Source organism: Lissotriton helveticus, chromosome 2_1 (assembly GCF_964261635.1).
Source record: "Lissotriton helveticus chromosome 2_1, aLisHel1.1, whole genome shotgun sequence".
In the NCBI taxonomy this organism is placed as follows: Eukaryota; Metazoa; Chordata; class Amphibia; order Caudata; family Salamandridae; genus Lissotriton; species Lissotriton helveticus.
The window spans coordinates 1,518,418,174-1,518,441,297 of record NC_136059.1 but is presented as its reverse complement, the minus strand read 5'-3'; the positions used below and the strand labels follow the sequence as shown (position 1 = coordinate 1,518,441,297).

The following is a 23,124-nucleotide window of genomic DNA, read 5'->3' as shown; positions in this document are numbered from 1 at the left end:
GTGGGAGAGGCTCGTTCGCGCCGCCTCTCCCTCCCAGCACACCCCATGCCGTTTTTCTCGGCGTTAATATTCATGATGGCCGGTCCAGGCGATGAGAGAGGGGGGGGGGTCGGAGGCATAGGCAAGACATCCCCCCAGTGGCCTGCAAAGGCGCCGCTTCAGGGCCGAACGGGGAGCTCATACCAAGCCGGGGCTGGACCAGGAGATACGGGGGGGGGGTCGATGGCATGAGCAAGACATCCCCCCCCCGTGTTGTCGCAGCCATTATTGAAGAAAGAAGAGGAGGGGACGCCCGGATCCCGTCGCCCTCGGCTCCTCTTCTGGCCCACCTTATGCGACGACCTCCCCGGCCGACGGCTGGCAGCAGGACCCGCCCTACACGTGCCGAAGATCTCGTCTTCCGGATGGGCGTAGCCGCGGACCTGTTGCACTTCGGGAGTTTCCAGAATGGGGGTAGGTATCTGCGGTGTGTATCTTTCTCATGTTACCGTTATTGGGGCGTGGCAGGCGGTGGGACAGACATGTTTGGAGCAGTGAGGGGTGGCGAAGCCTAGTTGCCTCGTGGCCGTCGCGATGTCAAGCTTGGCTTCTCTCACCATTTTCATGTTTCTTATTACGGGCTTATTTCTAACGTTTCTTATTTCTACCGAAATCATGTGTTTTATCGTGAGCTATTTCTAGCGTTTTCCTATTTGTAGCGAAATGAAAAACTCATCAGTGGCCTACTGATTTTGCTTTCTTATTTCTTTCTCTTTTTTTTTTTTTTTTTTTCCTTTCTAGCGGATTTCATGCTAAAGTTTCTGTTAACAGGATACGGTGATTACTTCGTTATTGTTGCATATGTCCTTTTTATTAGGGGTGCCCTCAGGTCGAGCCAGATGACCTACCTCTAATAAATGGTCCGGGTGGAAATAGTTTACCAATCAGTGGGGAGTAGATAGGCACGAGAGATTACAACGGGGGACAAAGGTCCACATTACCTACCCTTCACTACTTGCAAAGATTAGACAGAATATTTCTTTTCTGCGTTATTTGCAAACAGGGAATGCCTCGAACGAACTATTCCTTGAACAATAAAATGTCCAAGTAATTAATCAATCAGTGGGGAGAAAAAATGGGCATGACGGATTACAATAGGGGACAAAAATCTGCATTACCTATCCTTCACTATCTGCAAAGGGGGGCAGAATATTTCTATTCTTCTCTGTTTGTAGACAGGGAATATCTCAAAGAGCAATAATCGATAAAAATCGATAACAAACAATCAGTGGGGAGAAAGATAGGCATGACGGATTACAATGGGGGACAAACGTCTGCATTACCTATCCTTCACTATTTGCAAAGAGAGAGGAACGTTCCTATTCATCGCTGTTTGCAAATAGAAAATGTCTCAAAGAGAACCAATACATCAAGTACAATCAATCAATCAATCAATCAATCAGATGGATAAAACCATCCTACCAATCGGACGTAAAGACGTCCTACTTAACCTTACCCGGACCGGACCGTGTGGGCAATTCTTCGCCTTCCCTTTTCCAGCGCCCAATCGTTCTCTTTCTTTTCAGTGATACAGTTTTTCAGGGTACAGTGAACACAAATGAACGCCGCTTATGTGCATATACATTGCCATTTTCAACAAGCGAAGTTTCAAAACGTGAAAAGAAGTAAATTCAAACATATTCGGATTTAATATATCTTTTGAGCTCGATTCAAGCATACAATTGTTAAAGTATAAAACCTTTTATATATTTTTTTAAATACCAAGGTGTGTACATTCGGTCACGCACAAAAGTTTAAAAAGACATTCGGCTCCATTTAATGAAAATTTTCATAATATTAAAAAAGAAGCCTAGGTTTAGTCTCTTTGACGTATTATAAGTTCTTTGATGGGTCTATGAAGAAATTCAATAAGTTCAGATTGCAAAGTTTTCACGAAATATATAGGTGGGTGCGCGCAGTCGGTCGCGCACGAAAGCTTGGAAATGCGCTATCCATTTTATTGAGAACTGTTGCCGAGAGTGCGCACACCGGGTCGCGCACGAAAGTTTAGAAAGGCTATTTTTATTTACAGACAAATTTTAATGCGTTGAAAAAAAGGCAAGGTACAGACTTTCTAATTCTGTATCGCTTTACAAGGAGTCTCTATGCAACTTGAACAGTGAAGAAAACGGCTTGTTTCCGAAAAAAATATTGCCAGAACTTTATTGACAAAAGTATAGGTTGTATACACGAGATATTTCTGAATTAGCATTTTAAAAACCAATGAAATTCACAGAAAAAACCATAGGTTTTACACACGTTATAGTTAGGAACTAGCATTTACAAAACCTATGAAATTCACTGAAAAAACCATAGGTTTGACACCAGTTATAGTTAGCTGGAAATTTTATTGATATAAAACCAATGAAATTCCACGTTATAGTTAGTTGGACTCACTATAACTTGCGCGTGTAATGCACTGCTGATGACGTCACATATTACATCACTCATGACATCACTGATGACACCATCCTTGTGACACAGTGACAGACCTCCTTTCACTGTAATCTAACCCTTGAAACGCATATTCAAAAATGGAAACTAAAATGTTCAAAAAAATGGAGATACCCATACCAGTTACAACAACCAATTCAATAATTCCACCATCTATATACACATGCACTAATTCACCAACAGTTCTGTATATTCACTCATACATATATTCAGTAATCATATGTAGTGATACACCTACACATCCTGTTACACACCGAAAGTCATCCAAAAATTATTCACACACATACTCACACATGCAAATAAACTATTGAAAATAAACAGCTATACACACACACTATTACTTTACTTCTAAGGAAACTTACACATACTTACTCTCTTAAAAAATCACTTATAGAAACACATACTAATTTAAAGAGGAACTCTCACATATAGTCACTTATATACATCAATATTCACATATACTACATTAAATCAAATGTAGTTACTGATAAAAACACTAAAAAGACAGACATTCACTCACTAACACAGACATATGCACACTAATCCACTCATACAGTCCTGCACATATCCTGTCTTCAAAACACATACAGAGACTCAGTCATTCTTGCATCTATGTAGTAAGTAATGCCTCCACCAAAGCATGCAAACACTCATACTGATACTAAGAAAAACATCTAATAACCTATATACATACACATGTATTTACTCATCAACCCATGCAGCCACTTATACACAAAGTGAAACACTAATACATATATTTAAATATTTAAGCATTACTCAGTAATATATGTATTCACTAAGATATTCAATAATATATACATATATAACACATATTTATTTTTCAGAAAGACACACATTCACTGGATGGTGTCATCAGTGATGTCATGAGTGATGTAATATGTGACGTCATCAGCAGTGCATTACACGCGCAAGTTATAGTGAGTCCAACTAACTATAACGTGGAATTTCATTGGTTTTATATCAATAAAATTTCCAGCTAACTATAACTGGTGTCAAACCTATGGTTTTTTCAGTGAATATATATATATATATATATATATATATATATATATATATACGCTCCACTTACACCTGCCTGTCGCACTCCTAGGCTGGTGCCTGCTCGCCGGGGGTGCACCCGACCATCATATCAGCTCAACAGTCCCTCCCCGTCAATTCCGGGAATCAGGTAGCAGCACTCAGGGGTAAATACACAGTTAGGTTTTTATTCGTTCAATAACGAATAAAAACCTAACTGTGTATTTACCCCTGAGTGCTGCTACCTGATTCCCGGAATTGACGGGGAGGGACTGTTGAGCTGATATATATATATATACTTACTAATTGGAAAAAAGGAAGGCAATATAAATAAGGTGTTGAAGTATTGATGCATTAATGCGATTGAAATGTCATTCTGTTTGTGGGAGCTTCTGGTGCTCATGGATTTATTTGACTGGCAGTCATTACTTAATTAGAGCATTTTGCCCAGTAACATGTCATTTGGATTTTATAGGGTGCCGTGAGATGTATTGTGATTCTTATTTGGACTTATTTTCCCTTCTTTTTATTGCAGGAAACCAAAGTATTTATTCTGACCTATTAATCTTGGATATCAAAGGAGAGGAGGAGAGCGTCTGTTATTCTCCGGAACATGAGCTGAGATCTGACATTAATGATCCAAACTTAAGTAAGTAGAAACTATGGTTCAGAAGACATCGCAACAATGTGGAGAAAATATATTGTATCTGCTATAAATAATTGCATACTGATTAGCCATGCTTGTGTAGATCTACCATTTTATGACTTTTTATACTGATGGTTACCGTGTAGGTTTAGTGTTAGCATTGGACTGGCCATACGGGACATGGGGAAATCTTCCCATTGCTCCGGGGCGGTATAGTTACTGATTATCGAGTAGGTATATCAAGATACTTTGATATTGTAGTTGTAAATATCGAAGACCAAATACTGACAGGTACATGTGTATAATATTTCCAAACCTAACGCCACATGTAAGGAACAACAATATATATATCTTCAAGGTAAAACCTACTTACCTTTATATACTTCCCTCCTTGTTATTTTAGTCCTCGATTTTTTTGGGGTGATTTCAGAGCTGGATGTGGAGAAGGATCCTTTGCCCATCCTGCCCTGAAGGAGCACACACTTTTCTTATTAACACATAAATCATTTGAAGTTATGGAGAAAATTGCCCATCAGGTGGCATGTCAGACCTTCAGGTATTGGGATAGTTTACGATCTTCTCTTTGCAGCTGTTGTGTAAAATAAATCATATAGCCTTATTTAAAAATAATAATTAGGTGCAGAACCTTCCTAAAAACGTCCATGTATGAGGTTGGATTTGTTCACTATGATCACTCTGTTTATTCTGAGGCTGTGTTAAAACATGCTTATGGTGCCAAGTTCAACCTTATGTAAGGCGCCATGATCTGGCATGGGATATTTTCTAGTTTCCCCGGCACGATCATGTCTACCATAAGTGGGCATAACTCAGAATGTGCACATGTTTCTCCATTTACCACACAAGATGAAGTACCAGATCAAATGAAAGTTTTTCTGGTAGACGCAATGTGATGAATACATTCTGGTACACCTAGCATGTGGTGCCATTTTATGACAGCCCACTATAGGATGTCCTAAACGAAAGTTCAAATATATATCACATTGTCATTTGCAGAACAACAAAAGGTTGACATAAACTAAATAGAAATTTCAAATAGTACTAATGTCCCATTGTAATTAATTGGTTGAACGGTGACTGCATTTTAACAGTTAGTCCGGTATTAGGATTTTCCAGTAACAGCTTTCAAAGAGAAAACAATTCTTAAAATCAGCTATTCCAGCCCTGAAATGAGCCCTTTGCAAGTGGCTCAAAAACTTTTTCTTATAGGCATATATTTAATGAGCTGCCGCTGAGAAATAAACGAATAGATTCTGTACCAGACCCTGAAAGTTTGTAATATTTCATAAATACCGGGTAAGTGCAATGCTGTTTAGAAAACTATGCTGTAAAGGGCAGAATTTAAAAACCAGTTAGGGCGTGACCTGCAGATGTCGCAGATTAGATGTTTCAGTGCTATGAAATCCTGCTTGGCAACTGACTATCTACTGGGTGATCATGTCATGAAGTAATAATGTTATGGGGTTGCGTGCGCTACTGGGGTGTAAGCGCATCCCTGTGGTGGGCACTCTTGTGTGGACCAGTGTGTAACAACACGGAGGTTCCAGGGAAATTAAAGTTCCAAACTTGTAGAAAGTTCTCAGGATTTTAATTCAAATTTGCATAAGTATGTTTCATATTAACTTCATATGAAAAGATTGACAGTTGTTGATGTCATCATAAAGCGTTAAAGAAGCTCCAAAAAGCTCCAATGCATTTCGGACGAAATGTCCTTTCTCAAGGAGCTCTGCAAACAAAGGATATACCAAAACCATGATAAATATTGTATCAAATAACCATAATGGAACAATGAAATAACTGCACTTAACATATAAATGAATCTGTGAGAACGACCACATGCGCCCATAGTTGTGAACAGTGAAAGAAAAGGTTAAAAGAAAGTGTCTGCGGGCAAGTTCAAACGTGAAATGACATGACCCTAAACGGTCGGTAACATGCGGATAGTGAGCGTTTATGAGACCATTAACGGCAGCAGGTCGGCATGCCTGTGAGGTAACGTGGTTACCAGGCGAAAAAACGGGTGCTTTACAAAGTGTGCGAGTGAATCTAATTAAAGTCAAAAGGCGGCTCCCAAGAGCATGCATAGTTAAAAGATGAGGAAAAAGACGAGTGAAAGCGCGGTTACGCGGGGAAAATACCCAGGTGCTGCTTACTTCAGAAACGTGGATTAGAGCATGTACTGCTCCTGTTCAAACGGCTGTCTGCGTGAAGGGTGCGCGAGGTTTAGGCGAGTGGATATTAGAATGGTAGACACAGAAAAGGGTGAGATGAAGAAGGTGCATAGCGTGGGCCATCTTGGAATGGTATTTAGATGGATTCAGGGTGAGGGAAAAGTTGGAAAAAATGAAACTATAAGCGTGCAGTTTATCACAAGCATGCAGCAAAAACAGGATGAGGTGCATCAAAAGGTGCCCAGATGGGCATTTATAAGTAACAACTCAGTTCGGTACGGTCATTAAGACCAAACGGTTTTTGGGATTGCAATCTGTACATCCATGATGTTTCTCGCTGCAGAAGTGTTTTGTTATTGTCTCTCCCTTCTGTCTTGGGGACGATTTCCAACACTAGATATTTAAGTTGTGCCACGCTGTGGTTGGCTTCGTTGAAATGGATAGCAATGTTAGATTTGATGTTCTTTGTTCGAATGTTGGACTTATGTTCATTGAGTCTGGTTTTGATTTTTCGACTGGTTTTACCCACATAGGTTTTGCCGCAAGGGCACTTTAGCAGGTAGATCAGATTGGTGGAATCACAAGTCGCATCAACATTAAGCCTAATCTTGAAGCCTCTCATAGGGTGGTTAAGAAAGTTGCCTCTGATCACATTGTTGCAGTTGCTGCAATGGTGGCATGGTCGTGTACCAGTGTGTTGACTTGTAGTGCGTTCACTGTCACATTTAGAAAGTCGTTCTTTTAGGTTCATTGGTCTGGTGTAGGCAAAAATCGGGGGATCTTTGAATAATTCACCGAAATCTGGTTCAGACGACAATATGCGCCAATGTTTCAAAATGATCTTCTTATATTTGTTACTAGAGGTGGAATACCTCGAGACTAGTACCATTCTTTCATTCTGGGCTTTCGGTTTACTTTGTAAGGCTACCTTACGTGAAATGATTGCGGTGCGATCAATTGCTTCCTTTAAGATGGTTTCTGGGTAATCTCTCTCTCGAAATCTCGATGCCATTGCTAGAATCTGGTTGGTTCTGGTGTCGGGATCTGACACGATCCTGGTAATCCTCAACATCTGACTGTAAGGAAGATGCCTTTTAAGAGAGTTCTGGTGGAAACTGCTGAAAAGCAGAGAGTTATTACGATCAGTGCTCTTGCGAAAGAGGTCTGTCTGTATACCCTGGGGGGTGATTTTAATGAGAACATCCAGGAATGCAATTTCGTTGTGGTTTAGATTCCAAATAAAGTCAATCCGATCATCTTTGAAATTAAGTTCAGTTAGAGCTGATTTCAGACTCTCTTCAGTGTCTTTCCAAATGAAAAGTAAATCGTCAATATAACGAACATACAATTTCAAATTGTCCGTCCATGTGTTGTTTTTATGAATGTAGTTGTGCTCGAAATTCTCCATGTACAGGTTAGCGTAGGTCGGCGCTGCGCAGTTGCCCATGGCCATCCCGGACAGTTGCAGGTACCATTTCTCTTCAAATTTAAAATAACTATGATATAAAGTATATATCATTAGTTCCAGAATGAAAGGTTTCAGAGTGTCATCTATGTTGGATTGGAGTAAAGCTTGCTCTACGGCATCAATCCCACCGTCATGGGGGATGGAGGTGTATAGACTCCTTACATCCGCTGTGCACAAAATGAGTTTTTCATTTTCAAGAAAGTGAATGCTAGACAGTTTATTCAGTAGTTCCGTAGTGTCCTTGATGTAGCTGGGTAAGTTCGAGACCATGGGTTGGAGGTAACGGTCAATGAATTTGCCAGTTGGTTCATGTATGGAACCTCTGGTGGATACGATGGGACGGACCGGAGGGTCCGTCAGATTTTTATGGATTTTAGGTAGCATGGTAATTGATGGGCTGCGAGGGTGTTCTGTGATGAGATATTTCTTTGTCCTTTTGTCGATTATTCCATCGGTGGTGGCCTTTTCAATGATAAGGAGAAGCTCCCTTTTAAACTCACTGGTTGGGTTTCCATCAAGAATTAGATACACATCAGGGTCCATAACATGCTCCCTGGTGCGTTGGTTGTATAGTTCAGTGTTCAAAATGACAAGGGCGCCTCCTTTGTCGGCTTTTAAGCATTTAATGGCCGGGTTCCTGGCGATGTTTTTTAAAGTATCCATGTCTTTGTTCGTAATGTTCTTCTGGGTTTTCTTTCGGAAATTCAGTTTAGAAATGTCCTGTTTGACCAAAGTCTCGAATGTATCAATGCTCTTATGGCTGACAGGTGGTATGAACGTACTTGAGGGTCGTAGCCCCTTAAGTTGGTCAGGTTTGGGATCAATGGCCGGTTCTACGATGTTCTCAAAGAAATGTCTCAGTCTCAACTTTCTCGTGAGTTTGAAAGTGCTTACATCCAGTTCCAACAGGTTGGTATTGCTGGTGGGTACGAATGATAATCCTTTTTGTAAGATTCTTGTTTCGTGGTTCGTCAGATGTACATCAGAAATGTTGATGACTAACGATTTCTCCTGGTTTTCTTGGTGTCCTTCTGTGGTTGTTGGGTACCTGAGCTGTTTTTTGCCTGCCCTTTTGCCCCGTCTGGGTCTGCGGTTTTGTCTGGGCCTATCTCTAAAAAAGGCTCCGAGGTGGTTAAATCAACTTGACTGGTTGTAGGAGTACCTTTAGATGGAGGTGCTGAAGATGGTGTTTCAGTAGAGGTTCTCCTTGGTGGGTGTCTGGTGCTGTCGCTCTCAGAGGAGGAGGTATCAGTGTTCGGGTTATAAGGTTTGTTTCTACGACGCTGGGCGTAAATGACCGCCCATGTATAAACTTCTCCCAGTTTATAGTCCAGGGTGTCCCGGCGAAATTTTCGTAATTTACGTTCATTAATTTCTCTCGTGTGTTTGTCTAATTGGACTTGGATGTCAGCAAGTGTCACACTGAGTTCCTCCGGTGTAACTAGATCCTCCAGTTCCTTTTTAATGGTGGTGATTTCGTGCGAAAGCTCAGTTAGGATCCCTGATAGTTCCTCCACTATTAGTAGAATGAGGTCCAGACTACACTTATTTAAGATGGCATTCCATCGTTCAATGAATGTTTTCGAATTTTTGCAAAGTGACGGTTTTAACGCAATCCGTAGGCCACGGGGGATGCGGAGCACCTTGTGATATTTTATTAAGGTGTTGGCGTGTAGTTTCTGGTTAACTCGGCGTCTTGACAAATAAAGAAGTTGTTTGATGCACTGTTCCTTTGTTTTGTTGGATGCAGTTTGAGTGAGATCCTCATTAATAAGCGCGTATATCCTCTCTGTTGCAATTGGGTACGTGCTGCCCGCTCAGAAAACAGTGTTCTCTGAGCGGGCAGCACGTACCCAATTGAAATGCAGTATGAAGAAATTTCAAAGTCAACTGAAGCTCGAGCTGAAACCTTAGCTTTCGATACCGATGCAACAGAGAGGATATACGCGCTTATTAATGAGGATCTCACTCAAACTGCATCCAACAAAACAAAGGAACAGTGCATCAAACAACTTCTTTATTTGTCAAGACGCCGAGTTAACCAGAAACTACACGCCAACACCTTAATAAAATATCACAGGGGAGGAGCCTAGCCTGCAACCGAGATGGCCGCCTAGACCCTCGGCTCCGCCGACCCTCCTGCCTTCCCCTATCATCCTGCTCTTTATCCTGAATTTTCCCGTAGCGACTACAATGGGGAAACGATCCTGATCATGCTGATGTGTCTCTCTGTGCATTTCATGCGCTATCGGTGCTGAACCGTCCTCGCTCCCTTCCCGGCCCGGCGCGGCAGTGGGGCCGGGTCTTTGTTTGCGGAGTCGGCCGGACGTGACCACGACAGCAGCGGCCACCGCGGAGGAGGAGGAGCCGGTCGGCTGGTGAGAGGCTGCCGCGTTGTGCTGGTCGCTGCGGCGCCTCGTCCCGCCCCGTGCTTTAAAACGCCTGGTTACATTGTGTCTGCTGGAACCACTTTGTAGCATCGCCCGGCTTGGATGTGGTCCGGCCCGTTTCTTTGTTACCCCGGCCCGAGACGGACGCCATTTTCTGCAGTGCATCTCAGCGCCTGATAGTGGAATCCTTGGAGCTTGCTCGTGGGTCCAGATACGGATTGAAAGCGAATCCGCCTATACTGCGATGTCATCAGTCGCCCCCGAGTCTCTGGCCCAGTGGTCCTTTGCGGAGTGTTGGCGGAATGATCTGTGGGTGACGAGTGCCAATGGCGAACGGCTTCCTATGCTGCCACACGTTCTTGAACCTGGGTTGGAGACCACTGCTGTGCTCTTTCTCCCTGACGGTGCAAAAAACACGCACTTTTTTCCTGAGGCACCGCCAGGGACGGGTGCTGTCCTGTTTGCCCTGGAGACTGTTAGAGTTGCCCTTCGTGTTTACACCCGAGATCTGGAGTGCCGTCTTGCTGCTATATCTTCTGTGGGCTGTGGTTGCCCCCCAGTGCTACTTATTAAGCCACACTCTGCACCGGTCCACATTGCTCTCCTTCCCGAGGGGCCTATGGTGATGCTGGCGGATCGCGATGCCGACCCTGCTGAAGTGCCGACCGTGAGGGTCCGGGGGAGGTCTGGAGTTCGTGGTTCCATGCACTTGCTGGTAAATCGTCCCCGGGCGCCATGTTTTTCATCTCCTTTGTGTGCTGGTGGCGAGACTTTCCATCCTCTCCTGGAACTGTTGTGGTCGCTCAGGCCGGCTGTTTCTGACGAACTCTTGCGCTGCCTTGCTCATGTTTGTCTCGCTGTCGGACTCGCAATGGTGGTTAGCGTGGACTTTTGTGGGCGACCCCCCATTCTGTGCTGCCTGTCCCGAGGGCCTCCTTCATCTATGGCGCCGGCTGGATTGTTGGACTCCATCGACCACCTTGATCGCAGGGGGCAAGGTTGAGACAGTTTATTTGGGTCGCTATTCCTTACATTGCTGGGACTCTGTGGTATGAGCGAGACATTGATTGCATTGACCATCGGTATCGTATCGGATGCGGGGGCCGGGAGCGGGCGGCCGGGAATGTATCTGTTGGTTGTTTTTCTCCTCCACTGATCCTGGATGCCTTCGTTGTTTCTTTCTCTCCTCCTCCACTTCTTGTACTTATTGTACTTTTTTCCCTTCTTTGGGGCAGTTTCGGGGCGACAGGCACGCTGTTTATGGGTTAGGCCGTAGCCATTACAGGGGTGCAGGGTGGCGGGTATGGGGGGGGTTTGTTATTTTAGTTTATTTTGTTCTATGGTCCCTTTTGCTCTTTTCTGGCTTTTGGAGGGTTCTTCCTCTTTCGTAGGGCTGGCTGTCCCTCGGTCTTGCACCTTATTTCTTTTTCGGGCGGCTTCCTACGCCCTGTCTCTTCCTTCTCTGGGGTGGGATTTAGGGGGTGATATTTAGGAATGTTGTTTACTTACTGTGGCCTGTTGTCTCGTATTATCGTCTCGGTGGCCTCGCTCACTTAATCGCTATAGTCATTGCCTGCCTCAGTTTACCATTGGGGTATGTCCCCCTTGTCTCTTATGGTTTTTGGTGAGGTGCTATATTCCTGTGGTGGCAGCCCCTACTTCTCTTTAAAATTTGAAAATGAAACCCTTATATCCTTTGTGACAGTCCCCACAACCGTGTCTGGTGTATTTCAACATATCCTGTTTGCCGATTGGTGTGCATTTCTCCTGTTATTGACTGCCTGTTTTTGCGGCCGGCCATGATGGTTGTGGGCCTGCGCATGTATCTCCTTGTTTTTCTGAATAAAGGTTTTAAAAAAAAAAAAAAAAAAAAATAATAAAATATCACAAGGTGCTCCGCATCCCCCGTGGCCTACGGATTGCGTTAAAACCGTCACTTTGCAAAAATTCGAAAACATTCATTGAACGATGGAATGCCATCTTAAATAAGTGTAGTCTGGACCTCATTCTACTAATAGTGGAGGAACTATCAGGGATCCTAACTGAGCTTTCGCACGAAATCACCACCATTGAAAAGGAACTGGAGGATCTAGTTACACCGGAGGAACTCAGTGCGACACTTGCTGACATCCAAGTCCAATTAGACAAACACACGAGAGAAATTAATGAACGTAAATTACGAAAATTTCGCCAGGACACCCTGGACTATAAACTGGGAGAAGTTTATACATGGGCGGACATTTACGCCCTGCGTCGTAGAAACAAACCTTATAACCCGAACACTGATACCTCCTCCTCTGAGAGCGACAGCACCAGACACCCACCAAGGAGAACCTCTACTGAAACACCATCTTCAGCACCTCCATCTAAAGGTACTCCTACAACCAGTCAAGTTGATTTAACCACCTCGGAGCCTTTTTTAGAGATAGGCCCAGACAAAACCGCAGACCCAGACGGGGCAAAAGGGCAGGCAAAAAACAGCTCAGGTACCCAACAACCACAGAAGGACACCAAGAAAACCAGGAGAAATCGTTAGTCATCAACATTTCTGATGTACATCTGACGAACCACGAAACAAGAATCTTACAAAAAGGATTATCATTCGTACCCACCAGCAATACCAACCTGTTGGAACTGGATGTAAGCACTTTCAAACTCACGAGAAAGTTGAGACTGAGACATTTCTTTGAGAACATCGTAGAACCGGCCATTGATCCCAAACCTGACCAACTTAAGGGGCTACGACCCTCAAGTACGTTCATACCACCTGTCAGCCATAAGAGCATTGATACATTCGAGACTTTGGTCAAACAGGACATTTCTAAACTGAATTTCCGAAAGAAAACCCAGAAGAACATTACGAACAAAGACATGGATACTTTAAAAAACATCGCCAGGAACCCGGCCATTAAATGCTTAAAAGCCGACAAAGGAGGCGCCCTTGTCATTTTGAACACTGAACTATACAACCAACGCACCAGGGAGCATGTTATGGACCCTGATGTGTATCTAATTCTTGATGGAAACCCAACCAGTGAGTTTAAAAGGGAGCTTCTCCTTATCATTGAAAAGGCCACCACCGATGGAATAATCGACAAAAGGACAAAGAAATATCTCATCACAGAACACCCTCGCAGCCCATCAATTACCATGCTACCTAAAATCCATAAAAATCTGACGGACCCTCCGGTCCGTCCCATCGTATCCACCAGAGGTTCCATACATGAACCAACTGGCAAATTCATTGACCGTTACCTCCAACCCATGGTCTCGAACTTACCCAGCTACATCAAGGACACTACGGAACTACTGAATAAACTGTCTAGCATTCACTTTCTTGAAAATGAAAAACTCATTTTGTGCACAGCGGATGTAAGGAGTCTATACACCTCCATCCCCCATGACGGTGGGATTGATGCCGTAGAGCAAGCTTTACTCCAATCCAACATAGATGACACTCTGAAACCTTTCATTCTGGAACTAATGATATATACTTTATATCATAGTTATTTTAAATTTGAAGAGAAATGGTACCTGCAACTGTCCGGGATGGCCATGGGCAACTGCGCAGCGCCGACCTACGCTAACCTGTACATGGGGAATTTCGAGCACAACTACATTCATAAAAACAACACATGGACGGACAATTTGAAATTGTATGTTCGTTATATTGACGATTTACTTTTCATTTGGAAAGACACTGAAGAGAGTCTGAAATCAGCTCTAACTGAACTTAATTTCAAAGATGATCGGATTGACTTTACTTGGAATCTAAACCACAACGAAATTGCATTCCTGGATGTTCTCATTAAAATCACCCCCCAGGGTATACAGACAGACCTCTTTCGCAAGAGCACTGATCGTAATAACTCTCTGCTTTTCAGCAGTTTCCACCAGAACTCTCTTAAAAGGCATCTTCCTTACAGTCAGATGTTGAGGATTACCAGGATCGTGTCAGATCCCGACACCAGAACCAACCAGATTCTAGCAATGGCATCGAGATTTCGAGAGAGAGATTACCCAGAAACCATCTTAAAGGAAGCAATTGATCGCACCGCAATCATTTCACGTAAGGTAGCCTTACAAAGTAAACCGAAAGCCCAGAATGAAAGAATGGTACTAGTCTCGAGGTATTCCACCTCTAGTAACAAATATAAGAAGATCATTTTGAAACATTGGCGCATATTGTTGTCTGAACCAGATTTCGGTGAATTATTCAAAGATCCCCCGATTTTTGCCTACACCAGACCAATGAACCTAAAAGAACTACTTTCTAAATGTGACAGTGAACGCACTACAAGTCAACACACTGGTACACGACCATGCCACCATTGCAGCAACTGCAACAATGTGATCAGAGGCAACTTTCTTAACCACCCTATGAGAGGCTTCAAGATTAGGCTTAATGTTGATGCGACTTGTGATTCCACCAATCTGATCTACCTGCTAAAGTGCCCTTGCGGCAAAACCTATGTGGGTAAAACCAGTCGAAAAATCAAAACCAGACTCAATGAACATAAGTCCAACATTCGAACAAAGAACATCAAATCTAACATTGCTATCCATTTCAACGAAGCCAACCACAGCGTGGCACAACTTAAATATCTAGTGTTGGAAATCGTCCCCAAGACAGAAGGGAGAGACAATAACAAAACACTTCTGCAGCGAGAAACATCATGGATGTACAGATTGCAATCCCAAAAACCGTTTGGTCTTAATGACCGTACCGAACTGAGTTGTTACTTATAAATGCCCATCTGGGCACCTTTTGATGCACCTCATCCTGTTTTTGCTGCATGCTTGTGATAAACTGCACGCTTATAGTTTCATTTTTTCCAACTTTTCCCTCACCCTGAATCCATCTAAATACCATTCCAAGATGGCCCACGCTCTGCACCTTCTTCATCTCACCCTTTTCTGTGTCTACCATTCTAATATCCACTCGCCTAAACCTCGCGCACCCTTCACGCAGACAGCCGTTTGAACAGGAGCAGTACATGCTCTAATCCACGTTTCTGAAGTAAGCAGCACCTGGGTATTTTCCCCGCGTAACCGCGCTTTCACTCGTCTTTTTCCTCATCTTTTAACTATGCATGCTCTTGGGAGCCGCCTTTTGACTTTAATTAGATTCACTCGCACACTTTGTAAAGCACCCGTTTTTTCGCCTGGTAACCACGTTACCTCACAGGCATGCCGACCTGCTGCCGTTAATGGTCTCATAAACGCTCACTATCCGCATGTTACCGACCGTTTAGGGTCATGTCATTTCACGTTTGAACTTGCCCGCAGACACTTTCTTTTAACCTTTTCTTTCACTGTTCACAACTATGGGCGCATGTGGTCGTTCTCACAGATTCATTTATATGTTAAGTGCAGTTATTTCATTGTTCCATTATGGTTATTTGATACAATATTTATCATGGTTTTGGTATATCCTTTGTTTGCAGAGCTCCTTGAGAAAGGACATTTCGTCCGAAATGCATTGGAGCTTTTTGGAGCTTCTTTAACGCTTTATGATGACATCAACAACTGTCAATCTTTTCATATGAAGTTAATATGAAACATACTTATGCAAATTTGAATTAAAATCCTGAGAATTTTCTACAAGTTTGGAACTTTAATTTCCCTGGAACCTCCGTGTTGTTACACACTGGTCCACACAAGAGTGCCCACCACAGGGATGCGCTTACACCCCAGTAGCGCACGCAACCCCATAATCCTCTAGGACGCACCTGAACAGTTGCGCCACCTGTAAGGAGCACCTTAAATTGATTAACTTTTGCTTCACTTTTTAAACCTTCATTCTCAACCTACAACTGTGCGCCACGTTCACATTACCTCCATGAAGTAATAATGTAACACAACAGTGTTTTGATCAAGAGACAACAATCAAACATATTAACTAGCAGTAATGTTGGCTTCAATATAAAAATGTGTAGATTGTTTACTCTCATTGTCCTTCGGTCTGAAACCAAACCTATGGTATCTCTATTCGGATACTGTAATATGTTCTGACTCCATGGATGTTGGCCAGATTAACCTTGTGGAGAACTCCCATTCTCCTCCCTCCTGTTCTCCCTTCAGCAGGGGCATAACGCAGGCTCCTGCAGCTGAGAAGGATACCAACCCTTCAAGGGGCCGACCACTGAACCCACAGCTTATGAATATCTGCGAGATATGAGAATATCAGGGGTCACTCATAACTATCTGTATGAGGAGACCACAATAGAGGCAGACTCCTGGCCCATATGCTCCGAGCCATGCATTCGGTTGAACGGGTTAGTGAACTCTTGAACACATCGAGATAGACAGTTACGGGAGACATACCCATTGAGAACGCATATCGAGACTTCTATATGGTTCTGTATGAGGCTTACAACTTACAAATCTCTGACACCCTGGCATATCTATAGGGGGTCCAAACTCCTTGACTAACCCCACATCATGAAGATTCCCTTGGCAAACCTGTAAGAATAGAAGAGGTCATTTCTGCAATAGTGTGTTTGAAGTTGCTAAAATCCCTGGTACCCTATTGCTTCTCTGCCCTTTTTTACAAGACTTATTGCCATGTCCTTGCTTCCCTACTCACTTAACTCTTTAACTCATTCACTGACTTGGGTACATTACCCAATTCCATGCTGCAGGCCTCAATATCTGTGATCTTCAAGCCTGATAACGACTTGCATTACTGTGGTTCCTGTCGCCCTATTTCACTTAATAACATGAATGCTACAGGCAGCACAACTTAACCCCCTCATGCCAGGTTTGAAAGACCCTGGCCAGTCAGGGTTTATCCCTCACAGACAGTGTGGGGATAATACTAAACTGATTTTACATCTCATTGACAAAGCCAAATGTTTTTGTCGGGAGATAATACTCTTGTCTATCAATGCTGAGAATGCGTTTAGTTGGCTGTTTAGCCGTACTTAGATGAGACCCTGAGCCACTTCGGCTTTGGGACTAGGCTCCGCTCCTGTGTCATAAGCATTAATAGCAATCCCAAAGCCACTGTAAGAGTCAATAGAATGCTCTGGTCCACCTTTCCGATCGGTAGAAGCACAAGGCAGGGGTGTCCACTGTCTTCTGTGTTGTCACAGTCTACTTGGAGCACATGGCCCAGCAAGTATGTGATGATCTGCAGATCACAGGGGTACAATTCAGAGGAGGTGACCATGTTATCAGTTTATATGCGAATTACGTGTTGGTGGCACTTGAGGACTCGCTACACTCTTTACCGTCTTTTTGGGCGAGCTTGAGGTATTCGGTAAAGCTTCGGGCCACAGGTCCTTCATTTGTCGGCTACACTACACACTGAAATTCTCCTGGGTCTCTGCACTCCCTACCGTGAACCGATTTCCCTGTTTCTTATCTGGGGATACAGATTGCCCAAAATCGCAGACACAGACACCATAAATTACCACTCCTTGCTATTCCAGATCAGGGCGGACTTGGCCCATAGTGGCACTACTGCATCTCCTGGCATGAAAGAATAGCGACTCTGAAAATGGCTGTGCTTCCCAGAGCCCCTTTCCTGCTCGAAGCATTGCCTTTGGCCCCATGTGCTGGAGTCCTTAAATCATTTCAAGAGCTGTCCAACTGTTTTGGTCGGGGTGGATTCATCCCCATATGCACCGAAACCAAACGTACCGCCCAGCTCACAAGGATGGATCTAGGTGTTCCAACCTTATCCGTTACTACCAGGCAACATAACTACTTTTCTTGATTGAGTGGAACCGTCCGGAATTTAAGAAACATTGGTGCTTCATGGACCAAGCGATCACCTGTGGAAGGTTCCTTGGCTGCAGTGCAGACACAGGGCATGGAGCCCTCCACTCCTAGCTTGTCACCAGGGCCACTCTGGCAGTATGGGATTCTGCGCTGCTCAGACGGAGTGGATGTTCTTTCTCTCACAGCTATATTGGGGATACTGGAGTTCACCCCGGGTCTCCAAGCAACAGCATTTGCGGCGTGGCAGCACTCCGGATGCAAGTCAGTGGGCTATCCTTTCGAAGTTGAGGGACCGTTCTCATTCGAGCACCTAAGAGATGAGTATTGCCTTCCGGAACAAGAATGCCATCATTATCTCCAGGTCCGACATTGGGTGACTCATCCTCATATGGCTGCAGGGGCACAAAGACCACTTACCACATAAGAAAAATGGATCCTGAAGAAGCACAGCGATAGGCGCCTTATAACAGAACTGTATGCCCTAATGACACATTCACTGGATAAAACTCCGGGGTCCGAGGCGATGGGAGTATGAGCTGACGTTCCCCTTGAAATGCCTCTGGGGCCACCTTATTGGGTTGGTGCTTGGGGCTGCACTTCAGGGAATACATTCCCACTAGGAAACGGAGAAGAGCCCTACCTACTCAACATGGTTACACAGGATCGGACATAACTTGGGCATGGAGAAACTGACCATGGCAATGACAAACCACACTGCAGTGTTCCAGGACACATGGACGCCGCTCATAACGCTCTTCTCCCCGAATCTAATGAGCTGACCTTTGGTAGATACTTACTTTTGAGGATGACAGACAAAGGAGAAAATACATCCCCGGCGGAGAGCACCCGTTGGGACGAGAAGTAGGGGTTTTGGGGGAGAGGCTTATCGGGCACACACTTTCCCAGGGTGAGTACCTAGGGGGAGGGGGGAGGGGCTGAGGGGGAGTTGGTTGGGATTCTGTTGACTCCACTGTCCCCTAAGGAGTTGCTGAGCACAGATGGTCCTCTTGGATACGGCCCCTAATGATAGTGGCTGTTTGTATTGCTGTTTACTTCTGAAATATTAAAACAGATTTAAACCATAACTATCTGTAGAGGCACCCCATCATTTTGCCTTATGCCACTGCTCTCCAGACCCTTCTCTCCTTCCCCAATTTGCATTTTTATTTGTGTAATCGCAGCACTTAGCAAAGAGCTTTGCATCGTGTAGCATTGTATGTCGGGCTTACACCTCTATTTGCCTATAAAGGGCTCTTGGGCCGCTCATCTATGTCATAGTATCACTCCCAATAACATACAATAAAAGTACCAAGGAAACCAGTGTTTTTTCAGGATTTCTGATGCCAAAGTCTATTTGAATAGCTGTTTCAAGACAACATTAATGGTGATAGTGATACCCTAAATAAAGATTTCCCTTGAGGCTATCATGCTTTGACCATTGATCTTAGTTCACAGTAGGTTTGGCATGTCCTACAACATATGCTAACAACAAGTGTTCTTTATAATTGTCAAATTTTTATTTTCTTTTTTCATAGAGATTGTATATATACACAAAAGCTTTTTTTGTATATATTTTTTTCTTTTTTATATATCATCATTTCTTTGTTCTTCAATTCATTATACTTTTTTCTAAACAATTAGAACAAATATAAAACCAATTATTTCATCGTCATGATACATATGTGCTATTTTATACTATACAAAAAATTAAATAAGAAACCTAGATATCCACACCTAAATCACATTCACCACTCACTCATTCATACCCTTACATACAAAACATTTAATCAACCAGCTACTCCTTCTGTACTGGAAGGTTGACAGAGAAAAACTCTGACTGAGTAACCACAGAATATTATATGGGATCACACGCCAGGTCGACGCGCGTTTCGGTGGGCTTGTACCACCTTCCTCAGGACCTCCACAGAATCCCTTTCTGTTTATTAGGTGAAAACAGGATATTCCTCAGTTAGTGTGACTAGGGGAGGCGCCGGGAGGCGTCACCAGGCGCTTTATAAACCCCTTTATTATTATTATTATTAGAAGTCACGTTGTTTATCTCAGGGGCTTTATTTTGCGTTAGGCTCCATATATCATGCATGTAATCTTATAATCAGGGCTATTCTTGAGGTAACTCAAATGTTCCAGTTTCTGAGCAGATTTCATCAACCACCATTATTTCTTTTGCTTACTGTTCTTTTTAACTCTGCTTTTCTTTCTTTCTTCGTAAAGTTGTTTTAGCAAGGTTAGGGAAGATTTCGCCTTTTTACAAGTTGCCTTGCATACTTCGTAGTCGGTTGTATCCTCACATCCGCTCGAGAACCGCCAGTACTTTCACCCCGATGCCGATCGGCATTGTGATACCAAAAGCTATAATAATCATTTGTCTTTCTAGCCTTTGCGTTCCTAGCCTTGCTGCTGTGGTACCATAAGACTACAGGTGCTACTACCAAACATATGTGTGATGAGGCACTGCACACTCCAAAAATAAACCATTGTTTTTCAGGCTTCACAGTTTATAACATAACATAATGTGTATTTGTAAAGCGCACGTTCACCCAAGGGTATCTTGGCGCTGAACAACAGATGTTTATTGTTATCCAACTCAATGGTACTCATATTAACAACCTCAGAAGGCTGAAAGGCTGAGTGGACCTTCTGGGATTTGAACCTGTGACCATGAGGTCGAACACAGGCCCCTACAGTGAATGCATTCGTCCATTCGTCCACTAAGGCACTAGACCCGGATTATCAATGTTTTTTCGTTATGTAAGATCACAGAACAGTGTGAGTTTTCTGGAATAACGTAAATAAATGTGTCTCAGAATACTTTAAGTTAGAGCTTAACCGCTTCACTGCGGCGGCTATTCCGCCGCAGTGCTGACGAATTTTCGCGGCCGCATGCTCGTGACGGAGCCGCTCCGTCACGAGCGTCGGTTGAGCTGTGCTTGTGACGGAGCGGTTCCGTCACGGCCCGCCCCGCTCAATAGAATGCTCAGCGCAGGCGCGGAATTCGTGCCGCGCATGAGCGTTCTATCGAGCTGGGCGGGCCATGACGGAACCGCTCCGTCACCAGCACAGCTCAACCGACGCTGGTGACGGAGCGGTTCCGTCACCAGCACCGAAGGGGTTAACCGACCTCATCCACCATCACCCTCCATTAAGTGCCAGTACAAACGTTTGCGGTGGTTACTGGAACCTTTGTTTCAGAGAATTCAAATACATTACACTTCTCCCTTTTCACATTATGAGAATCTTTTTTTTTTTTTAAACAAAAATAATACTTCCTACACCCAAGATGAACAAAGTGATCAAATGAACTTGACTATAAATCAACTAAAGTATAACAGATGTGTAATCTTTATACATCATCATTTCATAAATCGAAACTAAGACTTAATTAGGAAATCAACTAACAAGAGGACTTAATACCGAGGGAAAACAATATTTTACAAATACATTTTGACACGCTTATCACCCAGAAACCCAAATTTAAAAGTGGACGCCAATTTTTGTAGAGCCTTAACTTATATTGCTCAACACTCTCCTCTTCGGGGAAACTGTTGCCAAAGTGAAACCTCTCCGAAATTATACTTATTTTAGGCAAATGATGAATGTCAAGTTTCTTAATGCAAAGCTCAAGATTGTTCAAATTGTGTGCCACATCCACTTCTAGTTCAGGCAGACTCTCATAAACTTCTTTTCTTGACCTTCTACTCTCTTACCAGGGCAACCTTTTTGTCCATAGACATACTACTAGGACAAACTTTAACATAGTTAAGGAAACATTTTTCCATTTATACCACAACATTAGTGGTTCACCTGGTGATTGTAGAAAAAATGGAGGAGCAGTAGTATTTTGAACTGTTTAACTTTAAAATGTATTGTTCTTTCTTTTCAACTAGTCGTAGAAGTCCTTGATGCACTTGCTTCTGCCATTTTGATGTCTACCATGTCTTCACAAATTTACAGTTCAACTGCGGGTCGTTGGCATTAAAACACGCAGTCACTGCTTGCTGTCGTGTCTGAATCCTGCAGATGTTGAATTGTGATTTAAATAGCCTAGCCCTTTCTTGCTTTAGATGCAAGGAGGTGCATATCAGGTGGGCCATGTCCTCCGTTCCATTCCTGCATAGACGACAGTCAGTTGAAGGTGCCCCCATGGTAGAAGGTGCAGGATAGATGGCAGCTTCCCTAGCCAGTGTTTGAGAAATCTTTCTTTTATGCACCTTGCATACCCCAGACCGAAGTATGTTTGAGGACCGAGTGTTTTATAGCTATTGATGGTCATCCATGCATGGCTCCGTTTTGCAAATGCAGCTTTATCCTCAACTAGTGAAAGGGTCCTGATTGTCTTTCGTACTGCTTTCTTAAAAAGTGTATACAAAATCGGTGTCTCCCAGAGTGCGGAGAGCCCTGTGGACTATATAGGGTGTCCGGCTGCAAACGTGCTAGTTGAGGAAATAGAGATTCTTCCGCTCACTCAGTGCGTCTTTGCCCCTACGGCTAGATTGGGACACATGCTGGACCCAGTGTTCACTAATATGGCCTGTACTAAAACTCTGCCTCCCTTTCCCTGATTTGGTCAGATCATTTGGCTATTCCCATTAAGATATCCTGCATTAGGGCATCTGGGAACTGCAGTCCATCTTCCATTTGGGTACGGAGTTGGTCAAAAGTGACTTCTAATAGACTCAATCGGGCTCTCAGCAACAACTATCGGGTCTTTGAAAACTGTGCTGACAAAGACAGCAGGCAATTTGATGACTGGCTTAAGGGCGCATTACATCAGATTGCCACCATTCCAAAACGAGTTGTCCATGGAAGTAAACCATCTGCTTCATGGTTCTCTGCTAAACTTCTGGCTCTTAAAAAGGAATCTAAGATGCTGGAACATCTCTGACACAGAACCCAAAATGAAGGTAGCAGAGACATATATAAGACTTCAATTCACTTGGAGCACAGGGGGAAGGAAGGAGGAGGCTGTCCCCCACTCAAAGCCTATTTATACACAAAGAAGACTTCTCCAACCGGACACATAATCTTGTGAAAAAGTGACTCATGGGAAAATCTATTTTTCTTACTTCCCTTTTATAAGAATTTTATTTATTCATATACGTCACTGTGTCCAATTTATAAAAAACACACCGACTGCCCATCAACTGCCACCAT

At 43.5% G+C, this 23,124-nt stretch overlaps 1 protein-coding gene across 1 annotated transcript in view; it reads left to right on the top strand.

The window, feature by feature from the left end:
• LOC144818743 (uncharacterized) overlaps positions 1-23,124 on the top strand; it is a 107,814-nt gene that overhangs the window by 66,391 nt on the left and 18,299 nt on the right. Inside the window, exon 7 of the mRNA XM_078676446.1 lies at positions 4,067-4,180. Within this exon, the coding sequence (XP_078532572.1) occupies positions 4,067-4,180 (114 nt within the window). The remainder of the gene's footprint in view (positions 1-4,066; positions 4,181-23,124) is intronic.